Source organism: Panthera pardus, unplaced genomic scaffold, assembly GCF_024362965.1.
Source record: "Panthera pardus isolate Hobbes unplaced genomic scaffold, ASM2436296v1 HiC_scaffold_17, whole genome shotgun sequence".
NCBI lineage: Eukaryota > Metazoa > Chordata > Mammalia > Carnivora > Felidae > Panthera > Panthera pardus.
In genome coordinates, this window is record NW_026526732.1 from 2,666,782 (window position 1) to 2,684,124 (window position 17,343).

Below are 17,343 nucleotides of genomic sequence, written 5' to 3' on the forward strand. Positions count from 1 at the left end.
AAAAAATGGTTCAGCTCCAACCGGTGGTGGTTGTCAGAGCTCTACGTGGCTTTCTACGGTCGGTGAGGAACCGTGTCTCCTGGGAAGACAAAGTTTCGTCGTTCTGCCTGTCCTCTCCGCCCTCGGACCGGCCCTGGGCAGCAGGAGCGAGGAGTTTCCACGCTGCCTGTGGTCCTCGTCTCTTGGCCGCAGAGATGGACGTAGGCAAGTGGACAAGACTGTGTCTGGTGGGCGTGGGTGTCACTCGTGAATCATCCCCAGTGACGAGTCCCACACGCCTGTTACGGTAAGAGCCATGGTCAGAGGTAGAAGGATTTCCAAGAAGAACCATCTCTGTGGGGACCTTGTTTTCTGACCGTATTTGGGTCGAGGCTCTGGGAGGGCCCCGGAAGCAGTTGCAGAAGCCGGTGGCCAGCCTGACCCTGACCCCTCTAGCACTTGGCCATGTTTTCCGAGTCGCCTTGGGTTGATGGGCAGGGGTCCCTTCTTTCTTTTTTTAAACTTTTTATTTGTTTTATTATTTTAGAGAGAGTGAGCAGGGGAGAGGGGCGGAGGGAGAGAGAGAATCTCAAGCAGGCTCCGCGCTTAGCAAGCAGCCACGCGCGGGGCTCGATCCCACAAACCGTGAGGTCCACGACCTGAGCCGACATCAAGAGTCGGACGCCCAGCCGACTGAGCCTCCCGGGCGCCCCGGTAGGAGGCCCCTCTTATGCTCAGGATGAACGCACACGAATCCAGCCTCATGCAGCGTCACCTGGGAGCATTCCGGATCTGGAAAAGGCGGTGAGAGCGGTGCGCGAAGCGTTTCCCTTCGTGTCTTTCCCCCCTTCTCCCCGCTTCTCTGCAGGTCTGTGTTCAGCAGACTGGTCACCACGAGAGAGGATTGCAGGGTCTCCTGTCTGAAATCCTGGTGCGTTTTGGCTGCTGGGGCGTAAGCAGGTGCTCGCAGCGCCCTGATGAGAAATGGGATTATTTTACGAGGTGCCTTGTGGAAGCTGCCGATACGGCCGACAGCGGCGTGTTCCCGCTAAACCTGCAGGGGCCGTCGGTTCAGCAGCTAACTGAATTTCTTCTCCCTCTTTATGTGTTTGATTTTATAACAAGGAGAGGGGCGCCTGCGTGGCTCGGGCAGCTGACAAGTGATTTGCAGTTTACTAATGCAGCGTAAGAGACGTGGACGTAACTATGTATCCAAGCAACTCGAAGGGATCTTTCTGTTTGAATTTGTAACTTGTCTTGTGGCTTCCTCCTGTACACTGGCCTCCGTTGGGGCGCCTGGGTGGCTCAGTCGGTTAAGCGTCTGACTTCAGCTCATGCTGTGATCTCGCGGTTGGTGAGTTCAAGCCCCGCGTCGGGCTCTGTGCTGACAGCTCGGAGCCTGGAGCCTGCTTCGGATTCTGTGTCTCCCTCTGTGTGACCCTGCCCCGCTCCTGCTCTGGCTCTGTCTATCAAATATAAATAAATGTAGGGGTGCCTGGGTGGCTCAGTTGGTTGAGCGTCCAACTTTGGCTCAGGTCATGATCTCGTGGTCTATGGGTTTGAGCCCCGCGTCGGGCTCTGTGCTGACAGCTTGGAGCCTGGAGCTGCTTTGGATTTGGTGTCTCCCTCTCTGTCTGCCCCTCCCCTGCTCATGCTCTGTCTCTGTCTCTCTCTCTCCCTCTCTCTCTCACAAAAATAAACATTAAGCAAATTAGAAAAAAGACACTGACCTTCGTGAACCCGGAGAGGTAGGAGGCCCTCTGTGGCAGCAGGTGCTGAGAGCAATGTCACGGCCAAGCCAGGCACACCCAACACGAGCTCCTCGCTTACGGGTCATCACCAACAACCTGCCGTCGCCCCGGCCACCTTCCCGAGGCGACTGTTCCTTCACCGATAGCGCACTTCACAGACGGGGAAAGGAAGTCAGAAATGACGCGATTTGCTCAGTCCTGCAGCTACAGGGTGCGGCTCGGCCTTTCAGACAAGCGGATGCTCTTTATGTCCTTTTCTACACGCCAGCTCGACACCTCACCCCCTCTGCTCCAGTGTAGGCCAGCTTTCTCTAAATTGTGGTCTTGGGGGAGAAAGAAAAAGCGCTATAGGCAATTATGACTGTCTTTAATGATTCACTGGAGGTTAAATGAGGCTCTCATGTTTTATCAGGGGGCAGCTGATTTAGGACTACCCGCTGACGTGCACCGTGCCTGCCCAGGAGCTGTAGATGCGCCCTGGAACCCCGCTGTAGCAACATTAGGGGTGTTGGGGCACCCGGAGGGTGGCTCCCTCTGTAGCGCATCTGACTCTTGATTTCCGCTCAGGTCATGATCTCACAGTGTGTGAGTTCGAGCCCCGTGTCGGGCTCTGGGCTGACAGCTCAGAGCCTGGAGTCTGCTTTGGATTCTGTGTCTCCCTCCCTCCCTCTCTCTCTCTCTGCCCCTCCTCTGCTCATACTCTGTCTCTCTTTCAAAAATAAATAAATAAACTTAAAAAAAAACAAACCAAAAAACACTAGTGTTATTAAAAGCATCAGAGGTGGGAGCAGCTGGGGGGACGCTGTTGGTGAGCTCCTGGCTGGAGACTCACGTAGGACCCACTGCTTGATGGAGCCCAGCCATGTGGGGGTGGGGGGGGGTCCCGGGGGGGCAGCAGCCCTGGTGGCACTGAGCTGCTCCCACCCATGGTTCCCTGCTTCAGAAACACGATGTTGGAGTCTACAGATTTTTAAAAAATTTTTTTAAATATTTATTTTTGAGACAGAGAGAGACAGAGCATGAGCAGGGGAGGGGCAGAGAGAGAGGGAGACACAGAATCGGAAGCAGTCTCCAGGCTCCGAGCCATCAGCACAGAGCCCGAGGCAGGACTTGAACTCACACACCGTGAGATCATGACCTGAGCCGAAGTTGGACGCTCAACCGACTGAGCCACCCAGGGTCCCCTGTAGTCTGCAGATTTTATGTCCTTCCACTGTCAACACCCACAGTTGCTTCTACGGGTGTTTCCAGCTGAGGAGTCCGCATTCCTTTCTCGAGATGCACAGTGTTCGTGGAACACTGTGATTCTTCTGGATGTTTTTCCTTCTGGGCATTTTCCTTCCTCAGTGCACAGCGACCGTTCTTCACACCATTCCCTGCACCCCCTGTGTCGGCCAGCAGCGTGGCAGTGCCGTGGGGTTCAGAAAGGACCAGACTGGAGGCCCGTGCCTGGCACGTAGTCCCACCCTCTCCCCACTTAGCTACTTGGCAAACGTGACCTTGGTGAGACCGCGTTGCCTGCTGGGCGTCTGCGGACTGGATGCAATTGAAATCGAGATAAATGGTCAGAGCCTTCACGTACTTTGTTTTTCTCTCATACATGTTTAGACATCTATGGACGTGCACACATAATAAGTATTTTATATGTTGATACGGTGAAGATATATTCATTGCTGTTGGTCTCCAGATTCCTTTTGCAAAAATTTTTTTTAATTTTTTTATTAGAGAGAGAGTGTGTGTGTGAGTAGGGGAGAGGCAGAGAGAGAGAGAGAGAGAGAGAGAGAGAGAGAGTCGCAAGCAGGCTCTACCCTCAGTGAGGAGCCTAACTCGCGACTTGATCCCAAGACCCTGGGATCACGACCTGAGCTGAAATCAAGGGTCAGATGCTCAACCGACTGAGCCAGCCAGGTGCGCCCCACCAGATTCCTTTTACAAGCACTTCCCCTCACGTTAGTAGAAGCTGCCCATTCGTGTTGAATTCCTTTCCATTTTGCAGAGAATCACTGGTGCTTCAGCTCCTGTGCTTGGGGAGCCGGCCCCCACACGGCGGAGTGCTTCCCATCCTGACCCGTGCACCTGCTGGTTGAGCGCTAAACCTCCCGGGTTTAGCTTCCCGGGTTTAGCCTCCTCTCCTTCCCTCTCTGTCCCATTGTGATCCGCTGGTGCGTTTCTTGGGCCTAATTGTGCAAACACCCTAGTTCTGTGGCTCAGGGTTGGATGCCCAGTGTGACAGCAACAACTATCCCTTTAAAGCAGCGGCCAATCAACGGCGGGAGCCGTTATTTTTCAAAATAATGTCTTTGAAAAAGTATTTGGGACGTGAATAAGCCGGGATTGTCATGGAGATTTCCCATGGCATAAAATAGAAGGCAATCTCTTGCCATAGTCTCCATGACAACATTGAGTTCACGTGCTTACATATACCTGCAATTAAATTCCATTAAGAAGGAAAGGGCTGCATCTCAAAGCCACTAGATTTACCGTGACCGCTGTTTAGCTGGGGACCAGAGACCCGATCTGTTTTGCTAATGCATTTTCAAAAGCACTGAGCCTTCGATAACTACCTTTTCACCCTTCTGGGAGTTTGAGTTGTTAGGACAACTCAGAATCCTGTCACGAGCCTGGTGATTTTAGGACAGGATCATCCAGACGCTCGATTCCCCATTCTTCCCGCCCTGCGGCTTCTGTGCTCACCCACACTGCCACCAGGTGAAGACAGAGAGTGTCGGAGAGCACGCTGTTTCGAGTGATTCGGGCAAAATGTGTGGTGCAGAAAAGATGACATTTAAAAAAACATTTTCAGAGAGGGAGAGAGAGAGAGAGAGAGAGAGAGAGCACACACACATGCGAGCGGGGGAGGGGTAGAGGGAGAGACAGAATCCCAAGCAGCCTCCTCACTGTCAGCACACAGCCAGACGCGGGGCTCGAACTCACGAATTGTAGATCACGCCCTGAGCTGAAATCAAGACGCTTGAGCAGCTGAGCCACCCAGGCACCCCCCAGAAAAGATGACATTTTCGGCTGAGCTCTTTCCATGTTTTCTGTGGCGTGCGGTCCCCTGGGCCCGGGGAAAGGCGGTGACCCTCGTGCCCCCTCACGGTCCGCGGCCGGACCAGGCCGGGCATCTCCACGTGGACAAGCCCGCCGGGAGCTCTGCCGAACTTCTTTCTGATTTTGCCGAGTCGCTTATTGTCTGTCTCTTGGGATTCCTTCTTTTATGGAAGACCAGATAGATCCTCCCTTAGAAGTGGATGCGGAGGCCTTTAATTTTATTCCGCGTGGAAAATAAAGAAAATGTCTGTGGCTCCAGACAAGCCCGCTCTCCTCCGAAGAGCCACGACCCCAGGCGACGCTGATGTCAACTACGCTGCGAACAGCCCCCACGTGACATAAGCTTCCCTCTCAAGGGGCTGCGTGGGTTACAGACAGAGAACATAAACGGTTAATTCTCCTGCGTTTGTGATAACACTGCAACCTTAACGACCCTCCCTCCGCCAGACACAAACTCAGTAGAAAATTCTCAGTTCCAGTCAAGCCTGGATAAGATATTCTTTTGCCAGAGTGAAGGACTGTCGACATAATTGAAGTGTCCAGGCAGGACCACTGGAGCCCGGGTTTTAAGGAACATGCTTGGTATTGTCCTCCTTCGACTCAGAAGTGCCGTGGAGTAGGGCTTGCAGATGCCACGTTCTCAAAGCCCCTGCAGAGCCGCCTGCGGGACGGGACTGGGCTGCGGGTCCGTCTGCGGTGTGAGCTGCGTCCTCCGTGGCGGTGGAGCCTGTTCCCAGAATGACGGCTTCTGTCTGTGAAAAGCTGTATATAGACTTTCAGATCCAGGACTTTCAAAAGGGTGAGATGTGGATTAATTTTAGGGGAAAGGAATGGCACGAGAACGTTTCTTAAGCTCCCGATGGTTTGAGAATTCAAGACTGAAACGTGCGGAGACTGTCTGGACCCAGGCAAACTAAGAGATGAGAAATTTGTTGTGAACAGGGACAACACTCGTTTCTGTCACTTCCCCTACGTTAGTATTTTTTGCCAGCTTTCAGTAGCAAAAAGCAATAGATTTTTTAAAAGGGGCATTTTTCTCTACTGACATAATTCAGCCTATGAACAAACCATGCGTTTAAAAGATTTTTTTTTAGGTTTATTTATTTTTGAGACAGAGAGAGACAGAGCATGAATGGGGGAGGGTCAGAGAGAGGGAGACACAGAATCCGAAGCAGGCTCCAGGCTCCGAGCTGTCCGCACAGAGCCCGACGCGGGGCTCGAACCCACGAACCATGAGATCATGACCTGAGCCGAAGTTGGACGCTTAACCGACTGAGCCACCCAGGCGCCCCCACCTAACAAAGTCTTTTTAATAAGAAGTATGATTAATACAAATTCTGCCTTAGAATGCCCCTCGCAATGGCTAACCTGGTAATTAGTCTTTCCAAAGCTTTCTACGTGTCTTCTGAGGTGTGTGTGTGTGTGTGTGTGTGTGTGTGTGTGTGCGCACACGTGCACCCTTGCAAACAGGACATTTACCTGGATAAATGTGTGCTAATCGGTTCTGCCTCCTGGGGGAAAGAACATACGGTATTTGTGGTCTGGAGACCGCAGAATGCATGGAAAGGGGTTTGGTTACAACAAAACGGACAGTCGTACAACTACTTTCATTTGGAAAAGACGTATCCTTCAAGATTGTGGTGTAAGGAAGGGACGGGCCGGCCACTGCTGTCCTGTGCCGCCACCTGTCATGTGTCCCGCCCTGAATCAGGGCAGGTCCATTTTGTCTTCAGTTTCCTCTTTGTCTTTGATGCCTTCTTCCCAGGCCCTACATTTTTATAGCAGTGCATTTCCACAGCCACTTCCGTGACGGTGACTTCTATTGTATCTGTCACCTAGAAGCTGATGGTCGGCTGGCACCTTTTCCATACTGCGGCTTTAGGCCTTCAGAGGAGGGGCCCATTTAGGTACCTACAGGAAGCTTTAGAAACTCCCAGAAGTCTCACCCAGTGTCCTCACAGGTCTGACCCTGACCTCACTCCGTGCACACAGGTTGCATGCTCAGCCGTGGCCAAGACCAGGGTCGCGGGGAGGGACAGCCAGAAAGGGCTGCCTGTTCTTGGGAGGTGAGGGTGCTCCGTTTTCCCCAGGAGGGCAAAGCAGACTTTGTTGTTGCCCAGGCAGGCTGTACTCCAAGGTAGCCTGCAGTAGTGTGTACTTGAAGACAGAAAGTCGGCGCACACGTGTGTGCACAAGTGCCAGCACGTGCAAGTGCATGCACACGCAAGTGTCAGTACGTGTGTGCACATGCACAAGTGTTGATGTGTGTGCACGTGTGCAAGCACAAATGTCCATGTGTGACAAGTGGCAGTGTGCACGTGTGTGCACATGTGCACACACAAGTGTTGATGTGCTTGTGTATACACACACACGCACAAGTGTTGATGTGTGTGTACATGTGTACGCATAAGCGTTGATATGGATCTGTGCATGTGCGCACGCCCAAGTGTTGGCGTGTGCATGTGTGTGCAAGGACAGCCATCGATGTGGGTGTGTGCATGCACAAGTGTCCGTGTGCGTGCATGTGTGCAAGCGTCGACGTGTGTGCCACGTGCACATACACAAGTGTCAATTGCGTGCGTACATGTGTACGCACAAGTGCCGATGTGTGAGTGTATGCGTGTACACGCACAAGTGTTGATGTGCTTGCATATACACGCACACGCACAAGTGTTGATGTGTGTGTACATGTGCACGCATAAGTGTTGATGTGGATGTGTGCATGTGCACACACACGTGTTGGCGTGTGCAAGGACAACCATCGATGTGGGTGTGTGCATACGTGTGTGCATGCACAAGGGTCCGTGTGCGTGCATGTGTGCAAGCGTCGACGTGTGTGTGCCACGTGCACATACACAAGTGTCAATTGCGTGCGTACATGTGCACGCACCAGTGCCGATGTGTGAGTGTGTATGCGTGTACACGCACAAGTGTTGCTGTGTGTGCACGTGTGCAAGCACAAGCATCGAGGTGTGTGTGCAGAAGCGTCTGTGCATGCGGGTGCACGCGTGCACGCACAGGTGTCGGCGTGCATGTGTGTGGGGTGCGCGCGGTGGAGGCGTTCCTCAAGGGGCTCAGACCGCGGACAGGGCGGTCCTTGCCTCGTCGGTGTCCGTTTGTTCACCGAGTGCCACCTGAGACATAAGCGAGCGTGTTTCCCGCCCTCCTCCCGAGTCCCCCCCTCCTGGTGTGTCGGCGCTCCGGCCTTGGCAGGAGGGCTGGGGGAGGGGCCTCCGGCCGACCCCTGCCGGGAGTCCGACAGCCCGGAACAGCCGACTCGTTGCTGGTGAAGCACGTGGTGTTGACGGCTGGCAGGACTCAGCGGAGCGGGCTCGCGCGCCTGGGCTCGGAGACATGGACGGCCTCCAGGCGCTGCTTCTCCGCTGTCTCCTGTCGCCTGGGAGCCCGCCAGGTTCAGGTTTATCTCCGCCAGAGCCTCGCGCCTCACTGCCCGCCCGCCGCAGCGCTTGGGCGGAGGACGTGGGGCTCCCGCCCCCCGCTGGGGTCTGTGTCGCTGGCGGGCAGGGACGAGGCGGAGGCCGGAGCCTGCAGGGGGGGCTGGAGGGATGGCTGGCTCGCCCTGCGGGACCGGTCCCCCGGGCTTGGGGCAGAGAGGACGATGATCAGGCTGCCGCACAGGAAACTGCAGAAACTGTTTCTCAGGAAGGTAAGTGGGCGGGGGGACCTGCCCTCGGCTGGGAATCCCGGGGGAGGTCGCCACGGTTTTAATTTGCTGCCGGGAAATCACTGCTGTCCTAGATGTTGGGCAGCGAGCCCCAAGCTCCAAGCTGTTCCGTGGGGCAGGGTGAGATTCCGCGCCTCGCGACACGCGCCCGTGCCGGTGTCGCAGGTCACGGGGGACACCGAGAGCAGGTCGGCAGCTCCATTCGGACTGTTGCCGTTTTCACTTGCCTGGCTTTCGAGGGGGTGTTAGAGCCCGAACGTATGCACTGTTGGCGTCCCCGGATGTATTTTCACCATCACGGAGGCCGTGTCGCTCAGTCGTCCTGCGATGTCGGAAGCAAAGGGAACGGAACGTGTCGAAGTTGACCTTTACTGAAACCCTTGCTGAAAAGGCAAAGTCGTAGGAGAGAATCGGATTTAGCAGTTTGCCTTTAAATTCTTTTTTTTCGTTTTTAAAAAACAGTGCTACTGTCGTAAAACGCACGTAACATAAAATTTGACCATTTAAATCGTTTTCCGGCGTCCCGTGCGGTGGCATTACGCGCGTTCCCTTTGCAGTGCAGCCGTCATCACTATGTGTCCAGAGCACTCGCGCCTTCCCAAACTGAGACTCGGCCCGTGACACACGCCCTCCCCACTTCTCCCCGCCCCCCCCCCCCCGCGTCCCCGCTTGTAGGTGAGATAACTCTAACACGTACAGTCCTGTGCGCTGTGTCAGGTTACAAAAAGCCGGCTCAGGCAGACTGACTGTAGGCTGTCTGTTGGATTTGTTAGGGAAGTTACTTTGAATTGTTATCTCTTTTTTAAAAATGTTTATTGAGTTTTGGGAAAGAGAGAACGTGAGTGGGGGAGGGGCAGAGAGAGAGGGAGACAGAGAATCCCAAGCCGGCTCCACGCTGTCTGTGCAGAGCCCAAAGTGGGGCTCGAACCCACAAACCTTGAGACAGCACAGAGCCCCACGCGGGGCTTGAACCTGGGAACCACGAGATCATGACCTGAGCTGAAGTCAGATGCTTAACTGACGGGGCCACCGAGGTGCCCGTATTGAATCTCTTTAAAAAAATTTTTTTTTAACGTTTATTTATTTTTGAGACAGAGAGAGACAGAGCATGAACGGGGGAGGGTCAGAGAGAGAGGGAGACACAGAATCTGAAACAGGCTCCAGGCTCTGAGCGGTCAGCACAGAGCCCGACACGGGGCTCGAACTCACATGCTGCGAGATCATGACCTGAGCCGAAGTCGGACGCCTAACCGACTGAGCCACCCAGGCGCCCCTCTCTTTTAAAAGAGAATTATGAGCTACAGGTTTGTTTGTTCGTTTTTTTAAATCACCAGCACACCAACATAAGTATGGGATTTGTGAGCCTCAATACTTTTTGAAGAAAATCTGTTTTCTTTAACTTCGTATAGCTTTTTTTACGTTGGACAAAATGTGTCTGTGCTTGCTATATGTAGATTTGGGGTTAATAAGTTTACTTGTAGATCTTTATACATGGAAATATTTTTTAAAGATAAATTTATGTTTCACTTGACAACCACTCCTAAAATACTGTTTTTAGTAGTTTTATAAGGTGAACGAAAGCTGTTTCCTTCTACTTTGGCGGTTAAGAAAACTGAGGTGTTAAGCTCGCAAGGGGCGTGCTCACGCTGTAGGAACATATGGACAGACCTAAAGGTAGAATTTGTGCCCCTGGGGGGCGCCTGAGTGGCTCAGGCAGTTAAGCGTCAGACTCCTGATTTCGGCTCAGGTCATGATCTCGCGGTTCGTGAGATCGAGCCCCGTGTTGGACTCTGCCCGGACAGAGCAGAGCCTGCTTGGGATCCTCTCTCTCCCTCTCTTGCTGTCCCTCCTGGACTGGTGCTGTCTCTGTCTTTCTCAAGATAAATAAATAAACTTAAAAAACTGTTTCCAAACATAAGATTAAAAAATAAGTAAGTGCTTGAGGTGAAGGACTTAAGGTAGAAAAATGAATCTGAAGTGAGGCGTGAGGTTGGTCCCCTAATTGAAGTCACGAGGGACAGCGTGCTTGCAGATGGCACGCCGTGGCCCTGATTCTGAGATTGCTGGTTCCCCGAGCAGCAGAACACATGGGGTCTGAGCTACAAGAAACAAACAAAAAGCCTAAAACCGGTTGTTCAGGTGAACACGTCTTTTTGTCCCTGAGCCCAGAGAGAGACATCCCCCCCTACCCCCACCCAGGCCTTCCTAGCAAGCCCACCGTGTGAAAAGCAGTGAACGGTATCCCCAACAGTGGCCTTCTGTTAAGTACAGGGCGTTTCTCAGTGATGTTTTTGGTGACGCCCCCGAGTCGTAGGCTGGGGGGTAAGACCACCGTACAAAGCGGAAGTCAGCCCTGCGCGGTCTGGGCGAACCGCTCTCTGAAGGTCTGACTTCACGCAGGGACACGGGAAGCCACCTGGAAGTACGCGTGGATGCGTCTCTGTAACTTTGGGGACGGATCGGTACATTTTGTTAGAATCCAGTGGCCCCGAGTTTGGGGTCCTTGGCAAGTACAGGAATGCGCATTTTTCGGTGCTGCAGGTGATGAGGAGGGGCTCATACCATTTGGGCACCGGAAAGGGTCTTAGAAACCACACCGCCCACGACTCCATTTTCTAGACAAGGAGACTGAGGGTCCGAGAAGTTGAAATGCGCCAGGTCACCCAGAGAGGGAGGGGCAGAGCTGGGGCCCTTCTGAGCTCTTCCCTTTATACCGCGATGGGCACACATGTCAGGGGTCAGCATCGCCACCAGAGAACCGCGATGGTGACCCCTACCCGCCTCTCTTAACCATTCTTCATCTTCACAGTGTCTTCATTTGACACTTTGACCTGTGGGGGGGCTCACCCTGGGGGGGCTGCTCCTCCCAGGGTGAGCCGGTTTCTGGAGACAGTGAACAACTCACTCGGAGAGCACCTTTCATGGGGAAGCAACCCATCCAGAGCCACGCCCAACCCTGCCCTGTGGGGCTCTCGTGCTCTGGGCCACTGGCCCCCCACCCTGTCACCCCAGGGCAGGTTCTGACAGCTAGCCCCCACCACCCGGTCACCCCAGGGCAGGTCCTGACAGCTAGCCCCCCACCCGGTCACCCCAGGGCACGTCCTCACAGCTAGCCCCCCACCCTGTCACCCCAGGGCAGGTCCTGACAGCTAGCCCCCCACCCGGTCACCCCAGGGCAGGTCCTGACAGCTAGCCCCCCACCCTGTCACCCCAGGGCAGGTCCTGACAGCTAGCCCCCCACCCTGTCACCCCAGGGCCGACTGAGCCACCCTGGGGGCCAAAGGCAGGCGTTTTTAAAAGCAGTTCATGTGGAGGGTTATTTAAAAGGCCATTAATGCAAAACATTTACTACGTTGTTATTAAAAAGTGGTTGCTGGAAAATAATGACCCACGTCAAGGAAAGAGGAGGAGAGAGGGTTGCAGAAAGTATAATTCACTAATCGTTTGCCCATTTATTGATTCTCTTCCCATTTTATCAATGAAAAATTCTGTTCGAAGGAAATTGATGATAGTGAAGCCTCACAGAAATTGAGCAGCGGGTTAAAAATGCAAGCAGCTGGAATCTGAGGAAAGAACACACACGGATGGCCCGGCCTGGTGTCCCTGTGTGACTCCTAAGGACATCCTGTGGCTCTTAAAACCCCCTGACCTTCTCGGATCTGTGAAGGCACAGACCTGTCCTTCATTTCTCTGCTTCTAGTAAAATATTCACCCCCAGCGGCACACGTTTGTTTCTGGTGATGGTGCGTGTGATCAGTGACATTGTATTTTAAGAATGGGCAGAAACTGTTGGATCCAGTTTCTGTCGTGAAGGTTGTGAATGTAAAGAAAATACTGAGACGGCATCCAGTTAATATTCAAGGCTGCTTACGTGGGACAGTACAGCGGCGATTTTAAGTGTGTTATTGGGTCTTTACGGAGATTGGTTTTCTGGGGTTGTGACTGAAATTTTCTTTGCAAGAGGCTTATTTGGAAGGGAAGCCAGGAAAGTATGGCTGCATCTCTCTGTTCTACCCAAGGATGATGGTTCATCTGTTCTATAAATACTTGTGGAGCGTCTGCTCCAGGCTGGGTCCTGGGGGTGCAGCTGTGAACCAGGTAGATGGGCCTGCCCTCTCCGGCTCACGATCCGGCAGGACAGCCAGCCCTCTGCCCTTGGTGACCCACGGGCTGCAACAGGGACAGCACGGCCCCGGGGAGAGGAGCTTGTAACAACGCCACCTACAAGGGAAATGGCACCTGTGTCTGCCTTCTGCGGTGACCTCACCCACAGCACGAGCTGCTCACGGTGAACAGGCTGCCCCCCGCCCCCCCCCCCCCCCGACGTGTCACAGGAGGTAGGTACAGTCAGGGCTGAAGGTGTCGGGCTCCCAGCAGAATACATAAGACTCGCTGCAAGGGCTGGGGACAGGGCCGTGGTGACCACGTAGGTAAAACCTCGCCAGGAGCGTCCAACCTCCTGGTCCAGGGACCGGCTCCTTACGGTTTTACTATCTAATGCATAGTGTAAACCCTCTTTCTCTCTCAAGATTTCTTTCAGTTGATTCTAAATTATCCCTCGAAACTAACACGTGTCCCCAGTTCTAGAATCTGAAGCTTTGTAACGAGACCGCGCTCTGGATTTCCTCACAACCGCCGTGGGCTGAGCTCAGGCTTCTCTGGAGCCCGTCCTTTCTGTGTGACGTTCCCACCAGGTTAGCCTGGCCTCGCGGCCCCTTCTGGAGGATGAGGCCGGAATGAATTACACTTATTAGACACAGGTATTTAAAATAATAGACACTGATTTTACATAATTCCGCATAAGTACACGCGAGCCGTGGATGCATTTTTAGAGCAAGATTTTTTAAAATATCAAACTGAGGTATACAGAGTAAGCCCCCTTTTGATCAGACAGGAAGTGATAAATCAGTCTTCACGGATCCAGCCTGGTTAGGCCTCTCTGTGCTTCAGGATCTTTTTCTCACGGGAAGACTGGCTTCTGCTTTTCAGGATTTTCTTTGCCCCACAGCCTTTGACTGTGAACAGTCAGGAAGAATATTCTGTTTGTTCTGTGGGTTTCCAGGAGTCTGTGCATCTTTTTGGCTTTGCATCAGATCCCCGATTGCCTAAGCGTTAGAATCCGCCGGTGATGCAAAGTCCAATCCAACTGGCTTGAACCAAAAAAAAACAAGAAAAGGAAATTTGTGGGGCTCGCAAACTGGAAACTCGAGAACACCGTGATTCTGAGCTCAGACACACACGCTTCTGTCCAGGCTCCTTCCCGGGCCCTGAGTGGTGGCCCCAATCCTGTTTCGGGTCACCACACACCCAGTCCGGCAGGAGAGAGGGTCCTTGCCCCCACCTGCCCTGTCATCTGTCTGTGTCCCCAGGGGCGGGTTGGGGTGGATGGATTCTCCCTGTAGACAGGCACGTGTCAGGCAGGCCTGTACCGTCTGCAGCCCCCCCCCCCCCCCCCCACCCTGCTGAGGGTTCCAGCAGCTGCTCAGCCGTTTCTGGAGCAGGACAGACTGCCCCCCGAACCTGCAGAAATCCTCCCTGTGACCAGCGTGTGGATGCGGGAGGGGGGTGCGGGGTCCCCGTGCGGTTCCCGTCCCTGGAATTCATCGCGTGCCTTGGCCTGCCAGGCCCTCCCGAATCACCAGAAGGTGCCAGTGTCCCCACACCCCCTGGAGAACAAACAGGCAGCTTGAAGTCACATCTGTCGGGTTTCCAGGAAACAGCACGGGGCTAGCAAACCCCGCTGAGTGGCAGAAATAATGCTGTGATGTGTCATCTCTCTGCTGTGGCCTCGCTGACCTGGAAAGGCTGCCGGGCCCGGTGGCTACAGGGGCACAGGTGAAAGGGGTGTGCCCTGTGACTTGCTGGGCTGTGGGGCACAGGCCAGGGCCGCCCTCACCGAAGGACGTGTCACACTGGGAGTGCGGCCGGCTGGGGCCTCACCTCCTTTTAGGCAAATGGAGTCTGTCCCTTGCAGAGCCGGGCCTTTCTCTGTGTGATCGTATGCCACACGGCGGGAGGGCGACCTCCGCCCTCGGGAAGGTCCCTCCGCTTCCAAGGGGAGAGCTTGGGTTTATGGGATTTCCAGCTTCTGGTGCTTCGCACCAAGTCACAACCCGAGTCACAGGGCGGCTGGACACGGGCTGCATCGCCCTCCTTCCTGAGGGCCAGGGGTCAGGCTTTCCCGGCAAGGCGCTGGTGAGCGACGCTGTTCTTTATGCCCGAGGGACGCACCCGGTGGCTGTCCTCGGGCACTGACTGGCTAGGTCTCTGGGGAGATGACCGTGTGCTCCTGGGGACAACGGCAGGACAGAGAAGAGAGGCAGCAGGAGGACATGCCGGGAGGGTAGGGCCCTGGTGAAGCAGAAGGAAGGCGCTGGGTGTCTGGGGAAGAGGAAGGAAGGGCCTGTGTGGGGCTCCGGCAGGGGGGTCGCAGGTGTGTGTGTGTGCGTGTGTGTGTGTGCGTGCGCGCACGTGGGGAGGGGGACATGGGGCCTCGGAGTCCACGATGAGGCCTCGGTGAGTCCCAGGCCGCGTTAACCTGCCAGGAAACAGGCTGCAGAGGAGTCGGGGCAGGCAGGCGGCCGGCTGGAGGCCTGTGTGCCCAGCGCACAAATGTCACAGGAGCCTGGGAAAGTCGGGGTAGGTGGAACCAGCATCCATAGGGGAAGAGAGCCGGGGAGGGGATGCCCTGTGCCCCAGCACCTCTGATGGCGCCGGGCGGGTCCCCCTGCTCTGCCCCAGCCCCCCGTGCTGCTTTCGACTGCACCTGCACCTCTTCCCCCCGCCTCTTTCTTCCACGAACGTTCCACCTGCCCCAGCTGCCTTTACCTGCACAGGTAGCAGGTGGGAGGCCAGAGCTGCCGGGAGCACAGAGCGGGAGGAGGCTCGCGGCAGGTCGGGCAGCAGCTGGGAGTCCGCAGGCACCAGCCGCATGGCCGGGTGCTTTGTCTGTCACCTTCTCGGGCAGAGGTCCCTGCCCCCTGGTGTCATGCATGCAAGGGGCCTGGCACTTTCTGGCAGAAATGCTGTGGGAATGTAAGCCATCGTAGCCTTTTCTGTGCTTGGGACGGGGCCAGTACCAAGGGCGTAGGGGTGACACAGCGGGAAAGCTTGAAGGCCAGCCGGGCTCGCTCGTGGGACCGGAGGCCTTACTGCTGAGGCTTCCTTCACGGGGCATCACTGTCCACCTAGCTTTTCGTCTGTGTCTGCGTTAGCTCAGGGCTCCTGCCCTGCCCACCCGGGCCTCGCTCTCCCCTGGACGGAAAGCCGTGTGTCCGGTTCCCTGCCTGTCTCTAAGGACAGTTCCCGCACCGATGAGCGTCCTCAGGTCACGGCAGCCCCCGACGTTTCATCCGCCTCTGCCTTTTCCCATCGGCCACACTCCGGAGTTCCCTGCCTCAGGCACCGGGGCTCCCTCTTGCTTGGGGGGCGGGCTGTCTTCAAGGTCGCCCCGTGGAGGCAGGGCTGTTCCGCCCTTGGCACGATCACTTGTGCTTGAAGCAAAGAATCCCGGTGAGGTGGGACCCTAACCTCAGAGGCAGTGCGAGCTCGCCCCAGGGTGTGCCCGCTGGCACGTCTTCGTGCACAGGTATGTCACTTCGAGAGATGGTTTGCTGAGTGTAAGCGCGCCCAGGGTCCCGGGGACGGGTATCAGCAGGAGCTGTTGTAGGGCGTCCTCAGCGGGCGCAGGCGTGAACCCGACGGCCCCCGACCTCGTGGGACTGCGGTGGAGTGCTCGGAACGGCCCTGGATCAGGGAGCGTCCCGGCTGTGGGTACCCCAGACCTAAACGGGGCTTGGGCTCGGAGGGCCAGTTTGCGTGTGGTCGCACAAACGGCAGGTCCCTGAACTCTGAGGAGAGCCCCTGCCCAGACCGAGGACCCTCATGTCCTGCGGCCGCCCCTCCTGCCGTCCGGCTCGCGTTCGGAGCTATGTGTGCTCGGAGATCGCTGGGCTCCTTGCCAGAACGACCATCTACAGAAAGTTGTAGGGCCAGAGTCAGCAGGGCAGGAAGAGGGAGCGTCAACGGCCACGGCATGGACGCTCTAGAGGCCGAGGCAGACCGCCGCCAGCTGTGGCTCGAGGGGCTCAGGGCTGGCGGGAATGCGCCGTGCCAGGTTGAGTTCTGCACCTCCCGGGCAGTCCCGGCGGTGCCTTCAACGTGCCCTTTGACCTGGTGGCTGTCTTCAAATTAGTTTCTCTTTCCTGAGCCACGGGCTGTCGGAAGACGAGGGATAACTCCGCGACTGAAACAGCGACACACGGCAGTGTTTCTGGCTGGTCTGAAGTCGCCTGGGCCTGGGCCTGGGCTACAGGCTGTGGGGCTGCGGTGGACACAGTGTCACCCCCAGAGCTGCAGACGTGTGTCCCATGTTCCTGCTGGGGTGCTGCCCTTGTCCCCCCTACTCTCTGAACGAATGCTGGGTAGAACCAGCATTTGGATCCAGTCCTTGTGTCCCCAAAATTCACATGTCCGAGTCCAACCCCCAGGACCTCAAAGAGTGACTGTATTTGGAGACAGGTTTTTACTTTTTACTCTTTAAAAAAAAATTTTTTTTAATGTTTGTTTATTTTTGAGGGGGGAGGAGAGGCAGAGAGAGAGACACACAGAATCCGAAGCAGGATCCAGGCTCTGAGCTGTCAGCACAGGACCCGATGTGGGGCTCGAACTCACAGACTGTGAGATCATGACCTGAGCCGAAGCCGGAGGCTCAACCGACTGAGCCACCCGGGTTCCCCAATTTTTTACTCTTTTAAGTTTATTTATTTATTTTGAAGAGAGCAAGGGAGTGCCTACAAGCAGGGGAGGGGCAGAGAGAGAAGGAGAGAGAGAATCCCAAGCAGGCTCTGCACTGTCAGGACAGAGCCTGATGTGGGG

The 17,343-nt window shown here is 55.4% G+C and overlaps 1 protein-coding gene across 4 annotated transcripts in view; it reads left to right on the forward strand.

Moving 5' to 3' along the window:
- The window catches only part of RPS6KA2 (ribosomal protein S6 kinase A2), a 347,458-nt gene that overhangs the window by 56,356 nt on the left and 273,759 nt on the right, over positions 1–17,343 (forward strand). The window contains exon 1 of one of the 4 annotated variants that reach the window (XM_019412766.2): positions 7,933–8,448. The exons of the other annotated variants lie outside the window; for them this stretch is intronic. Coding sequence (XP_019268311.1) covers positions 8,401–8,448 — 48 coding nt within the window. The 5' untranslated portion in view covers positions 7,933–8,400. Of the gene's footprint in view, positions 1–7,932; positions 8,449–17,343 lie in introns of those variants that run through there. 4 annotated transcript variants of the gene reach the window in all.